The sequence below is a fragment of the Stegostoma tigrinum genome, chromosome 14, assembly GCF_030684315.1.
Source record: "Stegostoma tigrinum isolate sSteTig4 chromosome 14, sSteTig4.hap1, whole genome shotgun sequence".
NCBI lineage: Eukaryota > Metazoa > Chordata > Chondrichthyes > Orectolobiformes > Stegostomatidae > Stegostoma > Stegostoma tigrinum.
Genome location: NC_081367.1, coordinates 60548345 through 60563478, shown reverse-complemented (window position 1 = coordinate 60563478; position 15134 = coordinate 60548345). Strand labels below are relative to the sequence as shown.

The 15134-nt window shown below is 41.8% G+C and overlaps 1 protein-coding gene across 1 annotated transcript in view; it reads right to left on the bottom strand.

Annotated features, from left to right (window-relative positions):
* The window catches only part of sec62 (SEC62 homolog, preprotein translocation factor), a 45929-nt gene that overhangs the window by 15603 nt on the left and 15192 nt on the right, over positions 1-15134 (bottom strand). Inside the window, exons 2-4 of the mRNA XM_048542628.2 lie at positions 13320-13428; positions 11814-11919; positions 7822-8023 (exon numbers count right to left, since the gene is read on the bottom strand). Coding sequence (XP_048398585.1) covers positions 7822-8023; positions 11814-11919; positions 13320-13428 — 417 coding nt within the window. The remainder of the gene's footprint in view (positions 1-7821; positions 8024-11813; positions 11920-13319; positions 13429-15134) is intronic.

The following is a 15134-nucleotide window of genomic DNA, read 5'->3' as shown; positions in this document are numbered from 1 at the left end:
CTTGAGCTGCTCTAGGACAAAGCAGCCCACTTGATTGGCACCATATCCACAAACATCCATCGATGATCTGTAACAGAAGTGCACACCATCTACAAAATGGACTACAGAAATTTACTAAGATTCTCAGACAGCACCTTCCAAACCCATGAGACTACCACCAAGCAAGTCAAGAGCAACAGATACATGGGAACACCACCACCTGCAAGTTTCCCTCTAAGCCATTCACAATGCTGACTCAAAAATATACCGCCTTTCCTTCAGTGTCACTGGGTCAAACTCCTGGAATTCCCTCCTGAAGCATATTGTGTATCTCGCTATGGCACATGGACTGCAGCAGTTCAATTAGGTAGCTCAGCACCAGCTTCTTAGGGGAAAATAAGGATGGGCCCAACAAGCAAAGCCAATGTCGTGTGAGTGAATTAAAGAAATAGGTATGATAGCAACCAGTGTAAAAATTTTTCTCCTCTTGACTCCTATTTTGTTCAGGTTCCTCGATGCCACTCTTGGTCAAGTGCTGCTTTGATGTTGAGGGTACCTTATCTTTTCAATTTCGCCCTTTCTACCATGGACCAAGGTTATAATGAGGCCAGGTGTTGTGTGGCCGTGGCAGAAACAAATTGGAACACTTGTGAGCAATTCATTCCTGAGTTAGAGATATTTGTCAGCAAAACGCTTTCCATCACTTAACTAATGACTGACATTAGACCAGCAGTTTGGTAATTGGTTTTGCCCAGTTCTTCGTGGACAGGGCATATGTGGGCAACTTTGCATCTATTTGTTTCAACTTGGTTTGACGCAGACCAGGCTTTAGAACATAAGTATTTTTCAAAAGTCTATGTGGGGAAAAAAATAATCAGTGGCAGCTTTATGGTTAAGGTTAGAGTGCTACTAATAATCCTTATTTTTCAAATTGGGTCTGTTCCGTTGAAATTGATGGGGGGGGATGAGCCTTAATAACAAGCACTTGTCTTAACAATGAGCTATAGCCTATTACACACCAGCTGTGGGTACAAGTAATATTGGCTACTTATACAGTACAGAAACACACCCTTCAGCCTAACCAGCAAAACATAAAACTAGTCCCACCTGCCTGCGCCTGGCCCACATCCCTCCAGACATTTCTTATTCATGTACTTATCCAAATGTCTTTTAAAGGTTGTAACTGTACCTCCATCCACCACAAAGGGCAGCATGATGGCTCAGTGGTTAGCACTGCTGCCTCACAGTGCCAGAGACTTAGGTTCAATTCCACCCTCAGTCTGTGTGGAGTCTGCACATTCTCCCCAAGTCTGCATGGATTTCCTCTGGGTGCTCTGGTTTCTCCCCACAGTCCAAAGATGTGCAGGTTAATAGGTATTTTGGCGATGCTAAATTGTTCATAGTATACAGGTTAGGTAGAGTAGACATGGCAAAATGTAGGGTAACAGGGAGGAGTGTTTGGGTGGGGTGCTTTCGGAGGGTCAATGTGGACTCAATAGGCTGAATGGACTGCTTTCACATTGTAGAGATTCTATGACGACTTCCTCTGGAAATTCATTCCAACATGAACCACGGTGTTTAAATAAAAACCAGCTCCTCATGTGCTTTAAATCTTTCTCCTCTCACCTTAAAAATATGCCTCCTAGTTTTGAAATACCCCATCATAGGGAAAAGATACCCACCATTCACCTTTTCTATACCTCTCATAATTTTATAAACCTCAAACAGATCACCCCCTCAAACTCCTACACACCAGTGAAAAATGTCCCAGCCTATCCAGCTTCTCTTTTTAAGTCAACCTCCATTCCTGGCAACATCCTGGTAAATCTCTTCTGAACCCTCTACAGTTTAATAACATTCTTCCTATAATAGGGTGACCAGAACAATACTACAAAAGAGGCCTCACTAACATCCTGTTTAACCTCAACATGATGTCCCAAGTCCTCACCTCCTGTACTGAAAGGTTTGACCGAAGAAATCAAGTGTGCTAAACATCTTAACCACAGTTTTCATGTGACACTAACTTCAAACAATTATGTCCCGGATTCCCTAGGTCTCTCTTCTCAAGGCGCTCCTTTTAATTGATAAGTCTTGCCCTTATTTGTCTTCAAAGTACAATACCTCACATTTGCCATTCTTCAGCCCATTGACCCACTGATCATGATCTCTTTCCAATCTGAGATCACCTTCTTCACTGTCCACTATACTACCAATTTTGCTGTCATCAACAGACCTATGAACCCCATGCCTTCTATTCTCATCTAAATCATTTATCTCAGTGAGTAAAAGCGGACCCAGCCTCGATATTGTGTAAGACCGCCAGCACCACCTCTTCTGTAATGTTAACAGTGCACAGTTAGCTACATTTTCCTTCCTGTGCTTCATACTAGCTCAGAAATGATGACTTCAGCCTAAACTACTGCCATTTCTTCCATGGCTTTTGTAGTCTGTTATTCTGCTTAACTACTTCCAGCAGCTGACTGTATTCTTAAAGCAGTAATCTCACTTGTCTTCCAGAATGTTTTTCTCCTGGATCACACAAATTAGTTTGAGGGTCACTGGATTTGAGATGGTTTTGTTCTTCGCAGATGCTGCCAGACCTGCTCAGTTCCTCCAGCAATTTCTGTTTTTATTATAGTTTTCCACTGCTGTTACATTGAGATATTTAAGTAGTGATCCTAACTATTGATTACCATGTTGCATGGAATGTCTTCAGATGTAGTTTATTGCATGGTATCAGTAGGAAAAAGTAACACCTGCTTGATAGAATGAGACTTCTGACCACCATCAAGATCCAGAGCTGTACTCTGTGAACTGCGCTCAAGACTATTTGATATCATCAGATTGGGCAGAACCAAATACAATCTCCAACACTAACTCTTTCACATCTACTAGCATATGCAAAAATCTACAGGCTGGATGTTGTCGGACCTAAAGCATTTGTTGTATGCAATGGTTTCAACCATTTCCTTGATATCCTGCAGAGTGAATTAAATTGTCTAAAGATGGTTGCATGTACTCCAGCCCATCTATTGCAGTGATGTGGGCTCCCCCAAAATTTTCGGCAGGAATACTCGTGAAGCCTCCCACCTTGTCAATTATTTAATTCCTTATCACCATACATGACTGCATGTGACTGGATTGTAGAGCTCAGATCTAATTCGTTAACTGAGAGATCACTTTGTTCTATCACCTGATCATTGTTGTTAATTTGCACGTGGGTGCTGTACTGTAACTTCTCCAGGTTCGCACCTTATTTTCGTTAAGTCTGACACTACACTTGGCACAAAACTCCTGCCCTCCTCATTGAATCACGATTGTGTCATTGGCTTGATGATGATGGCAGAGTGGAAGGCATGCTAAGTGAGGAGTCTGCAGATGCTGCTGCTAATAGCCCAAAGCACCTCATGGATAATGAGTCTTGAGTTGCTAGACCTGTTTAAAATCAAATACCTTCAGCATGGTGGGAATACCACACATGATAGAAGGTATCCTTTATCTCCACAAGAACTGTACAGTGGTCACTCCTTCCAATATCTTATGAACAGATACATCTGTGACAGGCAGATTGGAGAGGGTGAGGTCAAGTATGCATTTCCTCCTGTTGATTCCCCCACCATCTTCTGCAGACCCTGTCTACCAGTTACATCCTTCAGGACTCACATGCTGAATCAGCAAGCAGTGCTACTGAATGATTCTTGGTGAAGCACACTGAAATCACTCAGCTGCAATATATTTTGTACCTATCTGCAGTGTTTCTTCCTAACTCAACATTGAAGAGCACTGGTTCAACCACTGAGAGAGAGAGCGTAAGTGGTAATCCACAAGGTTTCCTTGACCATGTTTGGCCTTATGCCGTGTGACCTAATGCTGACTGGAGTCAACTTTGAGGATTGTGGAATCTTTTGGCTATGTTATACCATTGTGCTACCAGCTTGAGTGGGTTTGTTTCCGGTGCAATTTGATGAAGACATCTAAGATTGTGTGGTATTATTCTAAGAATACGATTACGTCAAGTTATTGCTTGGCTAGTTTGCAGGACAACTTTCACAATTTTGTCACATGTCCCCAGATATTAATGAGGCAGCCTACAGCAGGTTCCTTTGTTCGAAGTTTTTGACAAGATTTGTAGCTTGGGTTGTGGGTGAGGTTGTACAGTTGCTCCCTGAGCTGGTGTGTTTGATTGCAGATGTTTTGTCACCCTGCTAGGTAATATCATCAGTGCACCTCTGGTGACGCTTTGGTGTTCTGTCCTACTTGTTATTTAAATGCTTCAGTTTCCTGGGTGGTTGGCATCACTTCCGGGTTTGTTTTTCAGTGGTTTGTATTTCGGGTCCAGTTCATTGTATTTATTGATGGAGTTCCAGTTGGAATGCCTGGCCTCCATGGATTTCCTGGCATGTCTGTTTGATTGTGCCATTTGGATGCATTGTCCCAGTGGAATGTGTGTCCCTCTTTGTCAGTGGGTACTGAGACCACTGAGAACTGGTCGTGTCTCTTGGTGACTAGTTGGTGTTTGTATATCCTTATTGTCAGTTTTCTTCCCGTTTGGCCTATGTAATGTTACTCACAATCTTTGCACGATATTTTGTATATTATATTGGTTTTATTGGTTGTAGGTATGGGATCTTTTACATTCGTCAGTAGCTGTCTTAGGGTGGTTGTTAGTTTGAGGGCTACGCTGATACCTAGGGCTCTCTTTAGTCTTGTGATCATCTCTGATAGGTCTCTGATGTACAGTAGGGTGACTAATGTGTCTTCTTGCTGTGGTCTTTCGGAGAGGTAATTGCAGATTGTGCTTTTTGGGTATCCATTCCTTTTAAAAACTCCTGTTCTACTTTGCGCAGTTCTGGGTTGCTGCAGTGTGTTGTGGCTTATTTGAATAACATCCTGATGCAGTTCTATTTATGCAAACAGGTGTGGTTGCTGGTGTAATTAATTATCTGATCCGTTTGGGTGGTCTTTCTGTATAGGCTGGTCTAGAGTTCCCTGCCGTTCTTACGTTTCACCATTATGTCTAGGCAGGGTAGTCGGTTATTGTTCTCTTCTTCTTTTGTGAATTTTATTCCAGAAAGGATATTGTTTACGTCTCGGTGGGTTTCTTCGAGTCTTGTGTGTTTGATAATCACAAAGGTATCATCTACATAACAGACCCAGAGTTTGGGCTGGATAGTGGGGAGCGCTGTCCGTTCCAATCTTTACATTACCGCTTCTGCTATCAGGCCTGATATCTGGGATCCCATTGTATATTCAAACAAATCAACCGAACATCAATCATTGAAGGTGAAGTGGGTTGTGAGGCACAGATCCAGCAGTTTTGGGTGCGATTCTTGATGTCGTGGGGTGTCTGCCTTCCTGAATTGTCCAGCAGTATGGCAATTGTCTCTTTAGCTCTGTCAATGTTAATGGATGTAAACTGTGCTGTTATGACGAAGGATATCATTATCTTGTCCTCTACGTTCTCCATGCCTGTGGATTGTTGATAGGTGGTTTATATTTTAAACTCTGTGGTAGTACCTGTTTTCTGAGGCAATTGTGCAGGGAATATAGTTGTTTGCGGGTTGCGCTCAGACAGAAGGCCTTTGGATAATGATACCCTTCGTAAAAACAACACAATTTACATTCATAAACATCAACATAGCCAAAGAGACAATTGCCACACCGCTGGATGAATCAGGAAGGCAGACAGTCCACGACACTAACAGCTTCAACAAGGACAGCACCCTGAAACTGCTGGCTGTGCCTCACAACCCAAACATATATTCAAACAAGTCAATGGTATAACAATGGGATCCCCAACTTCAGAACTGATAGCAGAAGTAGTAATGTAAGGATTAGAATGGACAGTGCTCCCCACTATCCAAACCAAACTCTTGGGTGGGTTACGCAGATGACATCTTTGTGATTATCAAACTCACAAGACTAGATGAAATCTAATGACACATAAACAATCTCTCACTGGAATAAAATTCGCAAAAGAAGAAGAGAACAATAACCAACTACCCTTCCTAGACGTAACGGCAGAATATAAGAACAACAGGAAACTCCAGACCAGCGTATACAGAAAGACCACCCATATGGACCAGATACTTAATTATACCAGAAACCACCCCAACACGCTTAAACAGAGATACAGCAGGACATCATTCAAACAAGCCACAAGACACTGCAGCAACCTGGAACTGTGCAAAGCAGAACACTTATACGGAGTTATTAAAAGGAATGGATACCCAAAAAGCGCAACCGTTACCTCCATGACAGACCACAAGAAGACACAACATTACCAGACACACCTGTCATCCTACATCAGAGACGACAAGACTACTCAGATCCTTAATTATCAGAGTAGTCCACAAACCAACAACCACCCTATGACAGCTACCGATGAACATAAAGGATCCCACACCCAGAACCATTAAAACCAATGTAATATACAAAATACCATGCAAGGACTGTGAGAAGCACTACATAGGCCAAACTGGAAGAAAACTGACAATAAGGATACACAAACACCAACTAGTCACCAAGAGGCACGACCAGTTATCAAAGGTCTCACTACCCACTGACAAAGGAGGACATGAATTTGACTAGGACAACACATCTGTAATAGCACAATTCAAACAGAGACATGCCAGGGAATTCCTGGAGGCCTGGTATTCCAACTGGAACCCCATCAACAAACACATTGAACTGGACCCAATAGACAAACTATTGAAAAACAAAACCCAAAGTGATGCCAACCACCCTAGCAAACCAAGGTATATAAATAACAAGTGGGACACCAACGCTTCACTGGAGGGCGATGAAATGTCTGCAATCAAACACACTGGCTTGGCAAGCAAATCTGCAATCTCAGGTTCTTTTGTTGTTTCCAGTGGTAACTTGACACTGCATGGTCTATCAGTTTTTTTTAAATTTAACATATCTGTCGTGGTTTTGATAACTAAGTGGCTTCAGCTGCTTCAAGGGCAGTTAAGAATTAATCCACATCTTGGGTATAAAACCCTTAAGGTACTAGAAAGGCTAACGGAGCCTTTACTGCAAAAGAATTTGAGTACAGCAGAAATGGAGTCTTGCTTCAGTTGTACAGGAGCTTAGTTAGAGGGCAGCTCCTGGAGTACTGCACACAGTTTTGGTCTGCTTGTCCCAGGCCAGATCTTAGTGCTATAGAAGGAGTGCAATGAATTTTCACCAGACTTGTTCCTGGGATGGTGGAACTGCCCCAATAAGACAGAGCGGACAACTGAGCCTGCATTCTCTAGAGTTTTCAAGAATGAGAGGTAATCTAACTAAAAGTTAGAAAATACTTAACGAGAGAGAAAGGTTAAATGCACGTAAGATGTTTCACTTGGTTGGTGAGTCTTGAACCATGAAACCACAATTTAAAAAATAAAGGATTGTCACTTAGGTCCACAATGAAGATGTTTTCAAAATTCTACCGGAAGGCTGTGGTAGTTCAGTCTGATTATGATTAAGATAGAGATTGACATATTTCTGAAGACCAGTGGTGTACAGTGTCACAGGAATGTGGTGGGTGAAAAGGTATTGAAATGTTCTATGAGCCATAATCATATTGAAAGGCTGGGCAGGCTGTAAGTGCTGAATGGCCTATTCTGTTCCTAAGGTTGGGAATTCCTTCAAACTCCTCTATTTCTTTTTCCTTGTTTAAATCAGTTCCTAAACTCTTTTTGATTAATATTTTGATCAATTATTATAACATATCTTAAACATGGTTGTGTCAAAGTTTGCTTAATAATGTTAAAAGTGCAATATAAATAAATGCATGTACCATGTGAATTACCAGACACTTTGTTCATTTCACTCAGCAATCAAGTCTCTTACCTTTTTCTCCTTCTTGGTTTCGTCCTTCTCACCATCTTTTTTTTTCTCTTTCTTACTCTTCTCATCCTTTGAGATTTCTTTCTTGCTTTTCTTTTCCTCGTCTTTACTACTATCATTTTTCCCTTTCTCTTTTTTGATCTCCTTCTCAGACTTCTTTTTCATCACTTTCAATGCACGGTGAAAGAACTGTTTTTTCAGGAGCCTGTCAACATCACAAAGTAAAAAATGCTTTTGCCATTGCAAAAATATCTGTTTTCCTCATGTTTCACCCCTCTGCTGATGCCTACTCTTGCAGAGGAAAGTTTGCAGACATACCTGCTGCCGTCTGGCAGCTCAAATTGCTGGTCAACAGATATCCCTCAACCAAAGACGCAAAACTAGATTAATCTGGTCATTATCTGGCAACTAAATATCCCAAGATATACATGCCTCAGGCAAAATAGAGAGGGAGGTAAAAGAGGTGGAGGAGTTGCATTACTGGTCAAAGAGGATATCAAAGCTGTGCTGAAGGAGGGCACTATGGAAGACTCAAGCAGTGAGGCAACATGGGCAGAGCTCAGAAATAAGAAGGGTGCAGTAACAATGTGGGGCCTCCCAACAGCGAGCATGATACAGAAGTACAAATATGTAGACAGATAAAGGAAAGATGTAGGAGCAGCAGGGTGGTGGTGATTAGATTCTAATTTTCCCAACACTGACTGGGATTCACTTAGTGTTGGGGTTTAGATGGAGCAGAATTTGTAGGGAGCGTCCAGGAGGGTTTTATAGAGCAGTATGTAAGTAGTCCAACTCAGGAGGGGGAATGAGCCCGGCCAGGTGGTTGAAGTTTCAGTAGGGGATTACTTTGGGAATAGTGATCACAATTCCGTATGTTTTAGAATACTGATGGACAAAGAAGAGAGTGGTTCTAAAGGAAGACTGCTGAACTGGGGTAAGGCCACTGTAGCAAAATTCGACAGGAGCTGGGGAATGTGGATTAGGAGCAGCTGTTTGAGGGTAAATTCATATTTGATACGTGGGAGGCTTTTAAAGAGAGATTGATACAGGACAGACATGTCCCTGTGAAAATGAGGGATAGAAGGGCAAGATTAGGGAGCCATGTATGACAGGTGAAATTGTGAGATTAGCAGAGAGGAAAAATGAAGCATACATAAGGTCTAGGTGGCTAAAAACAGATGAAGCTTTGGAAGAATATCAGGAAATTAGGACCAATCTGAAATGAAGAATTAAGAGGGCTAAAAGGAGTCACAAAATATCTTTAGCAAACAGGGTTAAGGAAAATCCCAAAGTTTTTTATTCATACATAAGGAGCAAGAGGGTGACTAGAGAAAGGGGTGGCCCACTTAAGGGCAAAGGAGGGAAATTATGCGAGGAGTCAGAGAAAATGAATGAGATTCTTAATGAGCACCTTGTGTTGGTATTCACTGAGGAGAGGAACATGACGGATGTTGAGGTTAGGGATAGATGTCGGATTACTCCAGATCAAGTCGGCATTGGCGCAGGGAGGGGGGTTAGTGTTGGGTAGTCTAAAAGACATTAGGGTGGACAAGTCCCCAGGTCCTGATGAGATCTATCCCAAGTTACTGAGGGAAGCGAGTGGAAATAGCTGGAGCCTTAACATATCTTTGCAGCACCCTTGAGCACGGGTGAGGTCGCGGAGGACTGGAGAATTGCTAATGTTGTGCCTTGTTTAAGAAGGGTGGCAAGGACAATCCAGGTAATTATAGACCGGTGAGCCTGACGTCAATGGTGGGGAAGCTGCTTTAGAAGATACTGAGGGATAGGATCTATTTACATTTGGAAGAAAATGAGTTTATTAGTGATAGGCAGCATGTTTTTTTTTGTAGGAAAGGTCATGTCTTACCAACTTGACAGAATTCTTTGAAGAAGTGACAAAGTTGATGGATGAGGGAAGGGGTGTGGATATCATATACATGGACTTCAGTAAGGCGTTGGAGAAGGTTCCCCATGGTAGGCTGATGGACAAAGTGAAGTTGCATGGTGTCCAGGGTGTACTAGCTAGATGGATAGAGAACTGGCTGGGCAACAGGAGACAGAGTTGTAGTGGAAGGGAGTTTCTCAAAATGGAGAACTGTGACCAGAGGGGTTCCACAGGGATGCGTGTTGGGATCACTGCTGTTTGAGATATACATAAATGATCTGGACGAAGGTATAGATGTGCTGATCTGTGTTGGGACCACTGTTGTTTGTGATATACATCTGGAGGAAGGTATAGATTGCTGATTAGCAAGTTTGCAGATGACACTAAGATTGGGAATGTAGCAAATAGGAAGGGGACTGTCATTGAATGTAGCAGAATATAGACAGATTGGAGAGTTGGACGAAGAATTGGCAGATGGAGTTCAATCCAGGCAAATGCGAGGTGATGCATTTTGCGAGATCCAATTCAAGAGTGAATTCTACGGTAAATGGAAAAGCCCTGGGGAAAACTGATGCACAGAGAGATCTGGGCATTCAGTTCCATTGTACCCTGAAGCTGGTAACGCAGGTAGATAGAGTGGTCAAGAAGGCATACGGCATGCTTTCATTCATCGCACGGGGTATGGAGTACAAGAGCTGGCGGGTCATGTTAACAGTTGTATAGGACTTTGGTTTGACCACATTTGGAATACTGTGTACAGTTCTGGTCGCCACATTACCAAAAGGATGTGGATGCTTTGGCGAGGGTGCAGAGGAAATTCACCAGGATGTTGCCTGGTATGGAGAGAGCTGGTTACGAAGAGTGGTTGAGTAGATTAGGATTATTTACATTAGAAAGACCGAGGTTGAGGGGGAAAGACCGAGGTTGAGGGGGGATCTGACTGAGGTCTACAAAATCATGAGGTACGGATAGGGTGGATAGCAAGCCCCCCCCCCCCCCCGCCCCGAGTGGGGGACTCAATTACTTGGGATCACAATTTCAAGGTCAGAGGAGAAAAGTTTAAGGGAGATGTACATGGATAGTTCCTTATGTAGAGGGTGATGGGTGCCTGGAATGCGTTGCCAATGGTGGTGGGCACGATACTGTCATTTAAGATGTATCTAGACAGACACATGAATGGGCAGAGAGCAGAGGGATACAGATCCTTGGAAAATAGGCAACCGTTTTAGATAGAGGATTTGGATTGGCGCAGGTTTGGAGGGCCAAAGGGTCTGTTCCTGTGCTGTCATTTTCTTTGTTCTTGTTCTCTGTATCCCATTGTTATTGATGGAAACTTGTCAGCAAATTGGTTCTCACATTCTAACAGTGACCAAACTTTAGAATTCACTGGCTGTAAAACATTCAGGGATGTCCTGAGGGTATGACAGGTGGTATATAAATGAAAGCCTGTTCGTTATTAAACTTCCACTGGAAAATTCTTTCAGCTATATCCTGGAATCATGGTGCTATTTCTTAGACCATTTTTATCAAACTGAGAAATGGTTTTGTCGCTCGGTGTTATGGGTGCAATTATATATTGTTATTTAATGTGCATGAATAAATATTTCAACCACCTTTTAAGGTACGATTTTAAATAAATATGAGTAAACGGGAATAGACTGGAAAGCTCACTTCTGTACAGTCCAACCAGGATCACCCTACCCAGTACAGCAATGGTTTTCAGAGTTATCTGGAGTTGTAGGGGAGGAATCCACTCACCCTTCCAGTTTCTAGTTATATGTCAGCAGTACTGTAGGCCAGCCTAGTTCAGATATCGGGTTACCAAGCTTATCACCAGATCCACTCTTCAATCATTAATCAAGGAGCTATCACATTCTAAAGTGATTCTGCTTACTAATATGGCATTAAGTGCTAGAAAAATAGATCAGAATATTTGGGTAGTTGATCTTGACCATCCGCAAACTCAATGGGCCAAAGACCCTTTTTCTGTGCTGTAGACTTTTATGACTGCAACCGCATTCCAAACCCATCTGCCAATCGAGGAAGCCCAATCATGTCAACAAGAGGAAAACAGACTTTATAAAATTAGCACTTACAAACTTCCACTCACCTGTTGCAGTATTCAACCACTGATTCTCGGGTTGTAAAGACTGCTTCCTCTCCTTTCTTTGATTTTGCCCATTTTGAATCCAGCAAGCAGTCCACTGCTTTGGAGGCTGAAAGGCGATGACAACATTGCACAGTATTTACAGCACAGAAACAGGCCATTCGGACCAAGAGGTTCATGCTGGTAATACAAATTTCATCCTATCACTTTTCTTCTTTCCTTTCTCTGTCGTGTAATTGATGGTAGACAATAGGAATATGGCTGATGAAATGATAAAAGATTTTGCTGTGCCTCAGTTATGGAGGATGTAAAAAACATTCCAGCAATAGCTGTAAATCAGGAGATGTCAAGAATAAATGGGGAGAGCATGGGTGTATGGCTTGTGTATGGCTTTAAAATCAGAATATTAGCCATGAACATGTTGAATGGTAGAATGGACTCAATGGGCTAATTGGCTTATTCCTGCTCTATTTTCTATGTTTTTATGAGTAGTCTTGAGTAGTTGGACATGAAAAACATGATTCCTGCTTTGGGTCAGTACAGAACTAAGACACAATGATTGAAATTAGAGATTGCCCTTTTAGGACAGAGATAGGAGAAATTTTCTGAGGGTTGAAAGACTTTGGAACATGCTGCCTCAGAAAGTGATGGAGGCATGGGTCAGTAAATAGTTTTAATAGCGAGAGAGATAATTCCCTTGCCTAACAAGAAGCTAAGGTTATCAGGGGTAGTTGAAAATGTGGAACTCAAAACACAAACAGGTCAGCCATGAACTTATTGAACGGTGGAGCAGACTCAAATGACAAATGGTTTCCTTCTGTGCACACATTCAAATGTTCGTTCCAATCAAAATCTCAACATGCAAACAAGTTTATATTTCATGGACTACAAACTAAAACTTAGGTATTCACAAAAATCAAGTTCTTCAAATTGAATTATTTTACGCAAAAGGTCATAAACTTGTGAAGAAGCGGTGAGGCACTGGATTCAACAGATAAGTGGAAATGTAGCCAAATAAAAAGTGTGGATTGAAGGACAGGGTGAAAAGTTATGAAGTAAAATAACATCCATGAAAACGCACAGACTTGTCAAATTTAAATCTTTGCTTCAGAGTACAGCTTTTTTTTTCCCCACTTGCTGGAACGTCTCACCTATAATTGTCTTCGGAACAAGCTGAAGCTTTCAAGACTGAGATCAAGAGATTTTGGTTTGGCAAGGGTATCAGGAGCTAGGGTGGATAATCTTAAATGGACATCAATTCAGTAACTTTGTCCAGATATTCTGGATACAAACACAGGCACTAACCCGCGACATTATCTTTAAATTACTTTTCTTCTGTGCGGATCTCTGAGATCTGTGTGAGATAGCATTTCCAAAAGCAGAAGTTAATGCTGGCAACAGTTTGGCACGCAAATCACCAACACAGACACAATACAAGCACGTATACAAATATATATGCATGCATTTGGCACTACATAAATTGTTTTAATTTTGGCACCGTGATCTTACCAATGAAATAATCAACTCTGTGGCCCATCATGGTGGTCGACTTAGTTGGGCAATTGAAACGCAAGTACTTGGCCACTGCTTTCTCCTCTTTAGTTGGTTCGCCCACCTCCTAAAATACAAACAACAGTGGCACACTCAAATATTCATCCTCAATAGAGTTTTAAAATTGGAATTGCTCCTTCCAACCATTCATTTGAGATTAAAATGGTCCTTAATTGACAAGTTCACTGAATAATAACATACAACTCAATACAGGGTCTGAGCAGCATAACATCAGTGCAGCACACAAAGTTTGCTGAAACAGACAGTCGCATTTAGTTCTATTGAGAAGTCGTTTAATTGAGGCTATGGAATAGTTGCTCAGTATTTCAAGAATTTTCACCAAGATTGGAGCAGTCATAAACTGAACGATACACGACTAATTAAAACAAAATATTTAGTCAGTGACCAGTTCGCTTTATGACCTGTTCATAACATGTACACATCCAATTAGGCTCCATACTGCTCCATTAGCAAACTCAATTTTCAACAACATGATGGAATATGTCATTAGCAGTGCAGTTTATTAGCACCCAGTCAATAACAATCTGTTCATTGACGTCTGGTCTGTATTCTGTTAACAGCATTTAGTCCAGATCTTGGTCCAAAGAGGCATCCATGCAATTCAACTCATCATGTGGTCGCATGTTCCACATTCTAACCACTATCAGGGCAACAGAGTTCCTCCTGAACTTCTGTTTGCATTCCTTAATTGACTTTCCTATTTGTGGCCTCTAGCTATGGACAGCCCTAAAAGTGGAAGGATTCTTATATCTAAAGAAATGAAAGAGTTTGATTGAAAAAAAGACAAACTAAGTTCCAAAACAGAACTCTACAAAAGCATACTGGTTCAGTCATTCTCCGAATCTTTAGAAATTCACCAACTTTTGACTTATGAAAACAATTATTTTCAATTGACATTATTTAAACCGAACAATGTTTAAAAGCCCACCTTTTCCTGAAAAAAACAAATTACTATCATTTATATAAATGATTTGGACGTGAACATTGGAGTATGGCTAGTAAATTTGCAGATATCGCTAAAATTGGAGGTGTGGTGGACAGCAAAAATGGTTACCTCAGAGCACAATAGGATCTTGGCCAGATGGGCCAAAGGGCCACAGAGTGGCACATGGCGTTTAATTTAATTAACTGTAAGGCGCTGCATTTTGGAAAAGCAAATCAAGACAGGGCTTAATGGGAAGTTCCTGGGGAGTGTTGAACAAACAGACCTTGGGAGTGCAGGTTCAGACTTCCTTGCAAGTGGAGTTGCAGGTAGATAGCATAATGAAGAAGGCGTTTGATATGCTTGCCTTTATTGGACAGCACACTGAGTTTTGGAGTTGGGAGGTCATATTGTGGCTGTACAGGACATTGGTTACGCCACTTTTGGAATACTGCATGCAACTCTGGTCCCCCTGCTATAGGAAGGATGCTATGAACTAGAAAGGTTCAGAAAAGGTTTATAAGAATGTTGCCAGGGTTGGAGGGTTTGACCTATAGGGAGAGGCTGAATAGGCTCAGGCTATTTTCCTTGAGCATTGGGGGCTGGGGGGTGACCTTATAGAGGTTTATAAGACCATGAGGGGCATGGATAGGGTAAACAGACAAGATCCTGGGGTGGGGTAATCCAAAAATTATACGGCATAGGTTTAAGTTGAGAGGTGAAAGATTTAAAAGGGACCTAAGGTGCACCTTTATCCATGCAGAGGGTGGAATGAGCTGTCAGAAGTAGTGATGGAAGCTGGTACAATTACAACACTTAAAAGGCATCTG